The following is a 12093-nucleotide window of genomic DNA, read 5'->3' as shown; positions in this document are numbered from 1 at the left end:
TGTTTCCAGAGTTAGGGAAGCAAAACTGGGCAAGTACCTACTGAGAATATTATTGAAATGATGTGTATCAGCTGGCATTCTTTGCTTACAAGTAACAAAATATGCCAACTTGAGCAAACACTGCAAGAACATTGAGTAGCTAGCTGAACAGTGTGAAAATCGGTCCAGGGACCAGGAGGAGAATCAAGGCAGTTGCAACCCTTGAACCAGCTTTTCAAGGTGACATCTCTGGCATGGTTGAACCCCCATGTGTTTTCAGTCTATATTTCACCCCACTCAGGACTCAAAATCCCAGAAACCGGAGTTTTGATTGACCAAGCTTATCCCATGTGCTCTGGCTCTAACTGGGTGGATGAGAGAAAGGCTCTGGCTGGCAGAGCCTACAAAGGCTTCCAAGCCTCGCTCCTGTGGCTCACATGGGGAGCAAGACATTTGATTTAAAGTCCTTCAAGCAGTAGAGGGCAAGTAAACTCCCCCAAACACACAAGAATTGGGGGTTGTTGGCAGAAGGAGAATGGGTACTGGGCAACTGAAAGAACAGCACTTGAATAAATGTGGAACTAGATTAGTGGTTCTAGATCTTTGGACTTTTCTAGACTTGGAAAAACTTTTTTTTTTTTTCACTAAATAAGTTCATTTAAACAAAATGACTGCTATCTGGTATCATCATCATTTCATAAAAGAAAGGTCATTAATGTAAAAAAAGTAGAAAGACAATCTCAGAATAAAAGAGAGTCCATAAGTGAATAAATTTCCTTTAGGTCATGGAATTCCCTGTTGGTGCAGTGGTTAGGACTCCATGCTTCCACTGTAGGGGCACAAGTTCGATCCCTGGTCAGGGAACTAAGATCCTACAAGCTGCGTGGCGGTAGCCAAAAAAAAAAAATTACTTTAGGTCAGATTTATTACAATGTTTTGTTTTTGTTTTCTTTTTGCGGTATGCGGGCCTCTCACTGTTGTGGCCTCTACCGTTGCGGAGCACAGGCTCCGGACGCGCAGGCCCAGCGGCCATGGCTCACGGGCCCAGCCACTCCGCAGCATGTGGGATCTTCCCGGACCGGAGCACGAACCTGTGTCCCCTGCATCGGCAGGCGGACTCTCAACCACTGCGCCACCAGGGAAGCCCTACTACTACCATGTATTTTTCCTTGTTTCCCTCATTTTGCTGGAGACCATTGAACACAGACTGGCCCCCATTTGGAGATGGGCTTTTAGGAATCATTGGACTAAATGATCTATAGGTGCTCTACTAACCCCAAGTTTCTGTGATTCCAGTGGGATCTTGCTATAGAATAGTGGTTCTCAACTGGGGACAGTTTTGCACCCTAGGAGACATTTGGCCATGCCTGCAGACATTTCTGGTTGTCACAGCTGGGGGTGAGGGGTAGAGTACTACTAGCATCTCTTGGGTAGAGACCACGGAGGCCACTCGATGTCCTGCAATGCACAGGACAGTCTCCCACAACAAATCTGGCCCCAAATGTCAAAGTGCCAAGGTTGAGAGACCCTGCTATCCATAAAGGAAATCTCATTAAGCAATTAAAATGAATAGGACAGGACTTCCCTGGTGGCGCAGTGGTTGAGGGTCCGCCTGCAGATGCAGGGGACATGGGTTTGTGCCCCAGTCCAGGAAGATCCCACATGCCATGGAGTGGCTGGGCCCATGAGCCATGGCCGCTGAGCCTGCGCATCCGGAGCCTATGCTCCGCAACGGGAGAGGCCACAACAGTGAGAGGCCCGCATACCGCAAAAATAAATAAATAAATAAAATAAAATAAAATAAAATAAAATGAATAGGACAGAGAAGAGTGTGGTTAGGTGCCGCTGCAGCCTTCACTCGTGAGACAGAATTTTTGTCTCGTTAGATTATAACCGCTTCGTCCAAATAAAACGTATTTTTAAAAAAATACAAAAGAAGCACAGAATCACCACTGACATTTTGGAAAAAGGCAGAGGAATATAAGGAAGGGAAACAGATTACTCTCAGCCCCTGCCTGTTCTCTTTCCTGATCTCTGTTTCCTCTTGGTTGTCTATTAGCATCTCAAATACAGCACATCCAAAACAGACCTCTTGATTTTCCTGCCCTGTCAGCGTCTTCCCACATCTTCCCAGCTGGGAAACTGGCACCTAACCCTTTAGAGTCACCCTTGACTCCTGTCTTTCTCACACCTACATCGACTCCATCAGCAAATCCTGCCAATTCTGCTCTCATAGTATGTTGCAGATTCCATCACTTCTCACCCCTCCCCATTCCCAGCCCCAGCACTGCCTCAACCACTGCAGAGGCTCCCAAGTGCTCTTCTAGTGTCCACGCTTACCCACTGCAGTCATTTCTCCACACATCAGTTAAACTGATCTTTTTTTGTTTTTCATTTGTATTTTTTGGCCGTGCCACGTGGCATGTAGGATCTTAGTTCCCCAGCAGGGATTGAACCCACACTCCGTGCATCGAAATCACAGAGTCTTAACCACTGGACCGCCAGGGAAGTCCCAGTTAGAGGGATCTTTAGAAAAAATTAATCAGATGTACCCCAGCTCAAAACCTTCCAGTGGCTTCCATCACACTTAGAAAATCCTAACTTCTTCCTGTGGCCCAAAGACCCTGCTCCTTCTTCAGCCTCATCATTTGTTCTCATTTGAGCCGTGCAGGCCTGGTTTCTGTCCCTCAGCCACACCAAGCTCCTGTCTGCCTTGGGGTCTCCTGCACTTGCTGTCCCCTTTGCCTGGAACATCGCCCAGATCTTCCTTCCATCATTCAGGGTCTGCCGGGATCACTCCTCCTCAGGGCAGTCCTCCCTGACCTCCCCATGGAAAAGATCCCTCTCCTCCCCAGTCTCCCATCCCACCACCCACACCCCCTGCCCTACTCGATTCTTACCTAAAGCCCTTATTATTCCATAGTATCATGTTGATTTGTTTATTGTTTTTCTCTCAACTATGATACAAGCTCCGTGAGGGCTGGAATTCGTCTTATTCTCGGCTGAAAGGCCAGTGTCTAGATCAGTGTGTATACACAGTGGTCACCCAGTAAATATTTGCTGAACGAATTGTTAACATTTTGGTAACTACACTTCTAGTCTCTTATCTACCTTTTTTTTTTTTGGTTGATTGATTTCATATAATTATATTCATTTTATATAAAATATATAATATTATCTACCTAATTTTGTATCTTGATTTTTAAAATTACTGTTATATCTGAAACAATATCTTAGTACCAACTCTTCATAAACAATTTAATAGTGGCGTACTGTTCCTTTGGGTAGAGATGTCAACAGGTCCTTGAACATTTAGGTGGTTGTAACCTTTTGCTGTAGTAATTGTCACTGCAGTAAACATTATAGTGCCTAAATCTTTTTTTCTTGTGGGTAATTTCCTTAGGATAGCATCCTAAAACTGGAGTTACTAGATAAAGGATATGAGTACCTTTACATTTCTTAATATGTGCCATAAAAATGATAATATCCTTTATTTTTTTTCCTATCTCTTTCCTACTCAGTCTTACCCTGCCTGCAAAAGCCCTGAGATGACTTCAAACCTCTTCAACATTTATGGGAAGAGCCCTCTGATTGTGTACTTCCTCCTGAACTACGCCTCTCTGCAGCAGCCTGGCAGAGACGTGTTGATGGTCAGGAGGGAAAAAAACAAGACCATCCCATATCCTTTCCGCCGTGGGCTGGGCACACATTACTCCAGGCCCCTGCTTCCTCTTCCCAGAAGCAGGGGTGAAGAGACAGGCATCCAGCCCTTAGCACGGCACCTGCCACATAGTAGGGGCCCATCAAGGGTGACCATTGTTGCGAGCCTACGGGTCGGAATCTTGCTCATTTTAATTCCAAATCTGCCTCATGCACTGGCTGAGTGGGACCCTGGGCAAGTCGAATTTCCCTGTGTGCAATAATCTCTTCCTTTCTACCAGAAAGAATGGACTACTTAGGGACTCTAACATATTTTGCAACTCAGTAATGCCTCCTAGATGCTCACTGACCCCACAGTATATATTGATCAGGAATTTTGGTGTCTAGGGGTATGTTTCTTCCAGCACCCTCCTCACACACACCCCTCCCCAGACCCATCAGCAAATTCTTGGCCCTCATGACATTTATCCTAAAAATATGGTAAAAAGCTCAGATCTTAAGAAAACAGGTGTGATATGCGTTGGTGTCCTGAGTCTTAACAGTTTACCGTAGAGGGTCAGAACATGGAATCAAATAGACCTGGATTTAGGAACCAACTCACCTGCTCACCAGCTGAGTGATCTTAGACAAGTTCCAGCTTCTCTCTGAGCCTCATTTTTTTCATCTATAAGATGGAGATAAGAGTACCCGCCTCATAGAGTTGTGATGCAGAGAACAGGCACAACACCGGTAAAGGCTTAGTTAGCACAGTGCCCGGCAGGTAACAAATGATTGAATGTTACCTATCAGCATACAGCGCCCCATAAGGAGGAGCTTTCATAATGAAGTAGGTAGGACTTAACTCCTGCCCTATAGCACTTCATACCCACAAGCGTATTTATATATCTGTAGGCAGAGATTAACAACACACAATTCATAGTACTTTATTGTTTATAAAACGCTTTCCCTTATATCACCTCACTGTGCTGTAAAGACAGTGTAGTGTAGTAGAAGGAGCCTGGGTTGGGGATACACAGCCCCGGATTTGCGTCCCAGCTCAGCAACCCACTAGCTTTAAGATCTCATGTGCACAGCTTAACCTCTAAGCTCAATATCTTTATCAACTCATTCCTAAAGTGAGGATGGTTATACCAAATCAGTAGTGTTGTGACCAGGATTAAATGGCATACAGCTGGTACTAAAAAAAAATAGTAACTATCATTATTATCATTAACATCATCTAAGGTAGGTGCTATCTATTTTATAGGTAAGGAAATGGAGACGTAGAGGATGACATAGATTGTCTGATGTCCCACAGCTCGTGATGAGTGTGGCTGAGATTCTGACCAGTTCAGAAGGGGTGGAGGGGTGGCGAAGGTAGAGAGAACTTTTCAACATACAAACCTGAGACGGGGAATGAGGACTGGGCCTGAGAGGAAAGGAAAGTTGGAATCCCTTCCTGTTCACCACTGTGATAAGAGAGTAAGAATTTTAGATGGTAGTCTAAAACAAGCACTTCCTAGCCCTTCCATCAGCAGGAGGGGAGAAAGACTTTATTAAAAGATGGGGAATGGCCTAGCCATGGAGAGGAGAGCTTCTCTCTTTCCCAAGCAGGCCATGGAGTGGTTTCCTGCTCAGATTTCCAGAACCAGGTCGGTTTCCCCATCCTGCTATCACACCCACCTCCTCCCCGTGTACTGGACACATCCCACTGATAATAATGCTGAGTCAATACCAACTGACAGTGTGGGGTTTTCCTCGACATGAAAGCCACTGAGTCCACCCTGACATACGCTGAGGTCATCAGGCTGACCCTGAGCAGCATGAAGAAGCGGAGGGACGACCTCCACCAGCTGAACCAGTTTCACTGGAGTGAGTGGAATCATTTCAATGCGTACCTGGAGGAGCTGCACAACAACTTCCTCAGGTATTTAAGGGGCCTTCAGGGGAAGAGGCGTGGTTTCAGCATTTGTCTATGGCAACACATCACACTAATTTGTAACTGGGGTCCAGCCCTGTAATGACCTGTGAAGCGCATTCCGCTTTCTTGTGGTCAGAATGTAAACCCCACGATAACAGAGGCCGGATATTTTCGTAAAGTTATTTTTTTCCTAACTACAAAAACATTTATGCTCAATGAAAACAAACAAAGAACCTGGAAAAGCACCTACAGGTACACATTGCCAACATTTTTCTATAAATTCTTCCAATCTTTTTTCCTGGACACCTACATCTGGATCTCTAAACAAAAGTAGTAATCATACTGCCAGACGGTTTTTAGACTTCCCCCCCATTAGCAGCATATTATGAACATTTTCCTCTGCCTTCTCCCTCTTCAATATTTTTATTATATTTAGAAATTTTTCAGACCTTTCAGAAAAGTTTAAAGGACAGTGCCATGGACACCATTATGCCCCCACTGCATTTACCAATTATTCACACTTTGCCACATTTTCCTTCTCTCTCTAATAATTAGGTCAAATAAAAATTTCCCCAATTGTGCCCAAAGTACCATTTTTGGTTTTACTTGCTGCTCCAGGATCCATTCAAGGATCCAATACCTGGAGGTGTTGTATTTCGACGTTCTCTCTTTGGTGTCTTTTAGTCTATGATAGTGCCCTGGCCCCCAGCTTTGTTATTATTATTATAATTATTTTTTATGACATGGACTTTCTTGAAAAGCTCAAGCCACGTTCTGGATTTTTCTGATTATTTCTTCGGGGTATCATTTAACTTGTTCCAAATGATCTCATATTTCCTATAAGATGGACATTGGATCTGTACTAGAGGACTGATTAGATTCAGGTTAAGTCTTTTTGCCAAGAATACTTCACAGAGACCTTGTAAATTCCTGTTACACCTCATTAGGAGAAACTTAATGTCGGGTTGCCCCGCTGCTTATTTAAGGTGTCTCTGCCAGAGCTCTCCATTGTAAGCCTACATTTTTGCCTTTCTAATTAGTCAGCAATGAATGGTGTGATTCTTTGAGACTGTGAATATGCTATCCCAACAACATTCATCCAGTGGTTTTAACATCCATCCACGGTCTTTGCCTGAATCCGTTGTTACCTTTGGGGCCGCAAAATGGTGATTTTCTACGTCTACTATTCCTCCTGCTTTTATTAGCTGGCTTTTTTTGTTTTCTTTTTTTGGTAAAAAGGAGCTCACCTTCTTTTTTCACTCTCTGTCTCACATGTCTTCTCTGCCTGCCCCCATAACTCTTTCATGTGGCCACCGTGAAAGAGAAGCTTGAGAAGTATCTGAGAAAGGAGAAGGAGATTTGCATGACTGGCTTAGACCAGAACTGGTCACTTTGTTATCCAAAACAAAACTGGATTCAGTTTGCAGGGGAGAAAGGGGGAAATTGCTATTGGCTAGACAGCCATCTATATCTGCCATAATATGAGAGAAAGAAAAATACGAGCTCATAGATAAATACTTTGTTATGCAAAGTGATACAATGAAGTTATTTCTAAAATGTGCTGGGACACAGACAAACAACACATACACACACACTTGTTAAGCACCAGCACAGAAATGCAGTTCGGCCTAAACCTTCATCAAAAGATGATTGATTAAATAAACTATCAAACGTCCGTACTCTGCAGCCAAAAAAATGGTGATGTTGATCTATTTCTATTTTACAAGGAAAGATGGTCACAACATATTAATGGCCCCCAAATCACGTTATAAAATGGTGTGTATAGATAGGCACAGTTGTTTATCCTTATTTTACAGATGTGGAAGCTGAGGTCAAAGGACAGAACCTTAGAGGGCAACTGCATATGTGGGAGAGGATAGAGTATGGGGCAGAGGGAGAAGGAATGACCAGAAGGAAGGAGGAGAGCTTATATATAAAGGCAGACCAACAGAGAATGAAGCTGAGAGAAGAAGGGGAAGTAGTAATTAGCAGTGTGAGTGCCAGACACAGAAACTTGGGGCTGAGACAGGTTTGGTGCTTTGGTAGAGAGAGCAGTCAGACACTAGAACATGGGACATTAAGGGGAAGGTATGAGTCCCCATGTGGGGGTGGGAGGGGGGAGTAACTAGGAGGCAGAGGAACAAAATTCTGAATCAAAAGGCAAGATTGGATGGTAACAGGGCTATTTAAAAATAAGGTGGAAGACTCAAGCCTATATGAAGAGGGAGAGATTGGAGGTGCAGGTGAGGGAGGAGAAGGTCACGGTGGGTTAAGGGAGAGCACACAGGAATTGCTGTTTAGGGTTCTTTGCTTCTGCCTCTGTTACTGTAGTTCATTATGCTGTTTGTTCTGTAGTTCATTGTCCCAGCAAATATTTTCAGCACCTTCTATGCACCAGGCATTTTATTTTGTTTACAAGACATTGTTTTGTAATGTCTGTCTCTTCCAATAGTTGTAACAGTTCTTGAGGGTGGGACCCATGAATGGCAGAGCTACAGCCAGAATATAGGCTTTTTCACTTACTAGCTCTATGATATTTGATCTGTCACATAGGTCATTTAGCTTCAGTTTCTTTGTTGATTTAATGAAGATAGTATTTCCTACTTTGTAGGGTTGTATTGATCAAATAAAATAAGGCATGTAAAGCCTTTTCATAACCAAGCCCACAGTAAATGATTGTATAAATTAGAATTAGATTTGGCTTCCAGTGACAGAAGAGCACAAAATAGTGGCTAAAACAAGATACAAATCTATTTCTCTCATTTAAAAGGAGTCCAGTAGATATGGCAGTTCACAGTGTCAGGGGTCCAAGCTCCTTTTATCTTATTGCTCCATAATCCTCAGCCTCATGTTCCAATATGGCTGCTCAAGCTCCAGCCATCAGGTCCACATTCCAGCCAGTGGGAAGGAAGATGGACTTCCTCCTGGAAGTCACAAATATACCTTCCATTTTCATTCCATTTGCCAGAACTTAGCCCCATAGCCACACCCAGCTGTGGCATTAACAAGGCAAAAATAGTTTAGGGTTAACATTAAATTCATATAGAATATTCAAGATTAAGCCTACAGAGGGAATTCCCTGGTGGTCCGGTGGTTAGGACTCCGCTTTCACTGCCAAGGGCCCAGGTTCAATTCCTGGTTGGGGAACTAAGATCCCTCAAGCCACATGGCGTGGCCGGAAAAAAAAAACAACACAAAACAAATTAAGCCTACAGAATATTTATTTGAGAAATATATAAGGAAATCCTTTTTTAATAATGACATCCTTATCAGGTGAATTATAGTAAAGATTTTTTAAGTCAGGAGAAACTTTGTAATTATGTGTTAGCAATTACATTGCCAAATACATCCACTTTTTGTTAGATAAGGTATTATCAAGAAACTCAGCATGGCTTCTATTAATAAAGTGATTCTCCAAGTTTTGTCTCCAGAAAAAACTGGTGGCCTTAAAATACATCCATGTTGTTAGACGTCAGGGCAGGGCTACCCTTGGGAAAGTAGGGTATGACTGAGCAGGGGTATGAGGGGGCTTCTAGGGGGCTGGCAACGTTCTGTTTCTTGATCTGGGAGCTGGTTACATGGATGTGCTCAATACATGAAATCTCCTTGAGGTGCACATTTAGAGTTTGTGCACGCTTTGGTATGTATGTTATACTTCAAGAAACTTTTAAAAAATGGTGACCATCTGCATCCACCAATTTAAAGGACACACAGAGCTCAGAGGACCTTGTCAAGCACTCCAGGGATGCAATTGACAAATCCAGAATGGGAAATTCTGTAGGACAAATAACCTGGTTTCTTCAGTACATAAAAAGCAAGGAAAATAAAAGAGGGAGGAGGTGCTGTTATTGTTTAGAAGATACTGGAGAGATATATTAATCAAAACATTGTTTGGATCCTGACTTAAATCAACCGCTTGAGATAATTATCTCAATTATGAAATAACTGGGAAAATTTGAACACTGACTTGGTTTTAGATGATATTAAGAAATTCCTTTTATTGGTATATTCCCTTTTTTAAAAACATTATAATAGTTTTGTAGTTATGTTTTGAGAATCATGTCTTAAAGAGGTACATAATGAAGTGTTTATGGATGAAATGACATGGTGTCTGGGATGTGCCTTAAAATAACCCATTTGGGATGGGAGGCAAGGGAAGTAACAGATGAATCAAGACTGACTTCAGATTGATAACTAATAAAGCAAGATAATGGGTAAATGATGTTAATTATACAATTTTCTTTACTTTTATAAATGTTTAAATTTTTGAACACTATCTTTTTTTTTTTTTAATGGTGGCCGTAACAAGATCAAAAGGTGACAAATGCCCCTGTGGAATAGTATTGATACTTGTAGGTGGGCTAGGACTCTTTTGGGACATCAATTACCACTTGTTCCCCTAATGTAGCGTATCAGCTGGGAGCACTGCCATTGACCTTGGACAGACCAAAGCTGTAGGAACAGCTCTGTTTCACCCTCAGTATGATTTAGGTCCATCATTTAGCCCATGTGAGGCTTGGATACCTCCTCTACAAAACAGGGACACTACTCACAGAGTAGTTGTGTAGGTTAAAGGAGATGTCGAGCTTAGTGCCTGGCTCACAGGAAGTGCTCAGAAAATGACGGCTATTAGAGGTAATATGTGTGACCCCCACACCATGAAGAGTGCAGGGGCCAAAACAGCACTGGGCCTTGGTGTTGGAAAGTTTGCCACTGGGGAGGCCTAGCGAGCGGTCTCCCTTAGAAAAGGCGATCCAGCAGCTGTTTTGCTGGAGTCTCTGCTCTAGGTGGAGGAAGAGCCTAGCTGGCACATGCAGATGGAGCTGTACAATGAAGGAGCGGGGTCAGTTGCTGCTGCAGAACTTAGTTTCCTTGTGAGTCCAGAGCCCTGATCCTTAAACTTGTATGGGGGCAAAGCACCCGCAATTCAAAATGCCCTTTGCAGAGTTTTATGAAACGTTTCAACATATGATTCTCTCATACAAGCTAAAGATGCTTCCACTAGTGGAAAATAGGAGCCTAAGACATGTATAGACTTCAACAAATCAAGAAATGACAATATAGAAAATATTATCAAGGAATTATGACCAAGTTTTCCTGTTAGAAAATGTCATCACAGCAAGGACAAATGCAGGTCGCTGCTTGTTCTTTGTCTCTCCACTGCAAGCAGACGCAGGCTTCAAAAGGTTAAGAAAAAGTTGTGGCAGAAGATGCCAAAAATGAGAATTTTGTGTCAACACAATTTTTTCCTTTGACTTGGGGAAAGACCCTCACTGTTGGAATAACCACTGGTTTAGGCCAAGTTCAACACTGGTTTCTTAACACCAGTCTTTCTACATCTATTCTGCAGCAGCAGAGAAGTATATGACAGCATCTTAATTCACTTGAATGCATATTTATTGTTTTTTGGCTGCCTTGAATGTCCATAACCTGCTTCTTCATCGAGTGGAGGTCCACTCACATTTCACAGATCAGCTGGTATATTTTCCAGTTCAGCATTTCCGTTGAGTACCCCAAACGTATCTGAACGTGCTCCACTGAAAACCTTCTCCTATAATAACAGCAGCAGCAGCAGCAACATTAATTGAGCACTTCCTATGTACCAGGCACTGTGCTAATCGCTTGACCTATGGTAACTGAATTAATCCTCACCACTACCGTAGGTTCTATTACATTACCATGTTGAGATGAGTACACTGGCAAGGAGAGGTTAAGTAACTTGCCCAAGAACACACAGCAAATGGCAGAGCCCCAAATTGAATTCAGCCTGCCCTCAAGCTCATGCTTCAGCTTTCTCTCAGGTCGTTGGTTTTCCTCACCTGTCTTCCTAATTTGAGTATGATCCATTGAGTCAGGGACCACATCTTATTCCCCTGTGTCCCCCAGGGCTATATGACTCCCAGCACATAGCAGGGGCTCAGTGACTGAGTTGCTGCGGCGCAGTCAGCTTTCTGCTTCAGTCAGTTGCTCCTGACAGATGTAATGAATGAATTGGTAAATATTTGCCTCTCTTTTCATGTGAAAATAGAGTGAAACGATAACGCTGACTCTTTAGTCTTTTTCCATGTGTCTTTGTGATTTTCCCCACAGGGAGATGAAGAATATTGATCAAAGAGCAAAAGACAAAAAACAGGCGAACCACATGTTCATCCAGCCTTCAACCTTCATTGAGGACTCCCCTGAAAAGAAATCTAGAAGAAGCCATCAGAGGGAGATTGCGTTTCTTTTGAGGTTTGTTTGAACGAAGACCATGGGAAAAGTAGAAATGTGAACACTTTAGGAATTCTTAATACGTGGAAAAGTATACATATAAGTCCACTCGCTTTTATGTGTTAGTCACTCAACTCTCACTTTATTTTTATTATTATTAATGGTAGTAGTAAGAGCTACCAATGACTTTGTACTTCCTCTATGCCAAGCATTTGTACTTTACAAAGTGTATTATGAGTCAGAGCTCATAGGTTGCAAGTGCCAGGAACCCAGCTCAAACCAGCTTGAGTGGAAGGAACATCTCTGTGGCTTCAGTAACTGGGAAGAGGCCACATTCAGGCTGG

The 12093-nt window shown here is 42.9% G+C and overlaps 1 protein-coding gene across 1 annotated transcript in view; it reads left to right on the top strand.

Annotated features, from left to right (window-relative positions):
• The window catches only part of FAM227A (family with sequence similarity 227 member A), a 72065-nt gene that overhangs the window by 49445 nt on the left and 10527 nt on the right, over window positions 1-12093 (top strand). The window contains exons 12-14 of the mRNA XM_049694941.1: window positions 3501-3658; window positions 5393-5545; window positions 11630-11770. Coding sequence (XP_049550898.1) covers window positions 3501-3658; window positions 5393-5545; window positions 11630-11770 — 452 coding nt within the window. The remainder of the gene's footprint in view (window positions 1-3500; window positions 3659-5392; window positions 5546-11629; window positions 11771-12093) is intronic.

The sequence above is a fragment of the Orcinus orca genome, chromosome 11 (genome assembly GCF_937001465.1).
Source record: "Orcinus orca chromosome 11, mOrcOrc1.1, whole genome shotgun sequence".
NCBI lineage: Eukaryota > Metazoa > Chordata > Mammalia > Artiodactyla > Delphinidae > Orcinus > Orcinus orca.
Note: the sequence above shows the minus strand (reverse complement) of the source record. Positions and strands in the feature narration are given on the sequence as shown.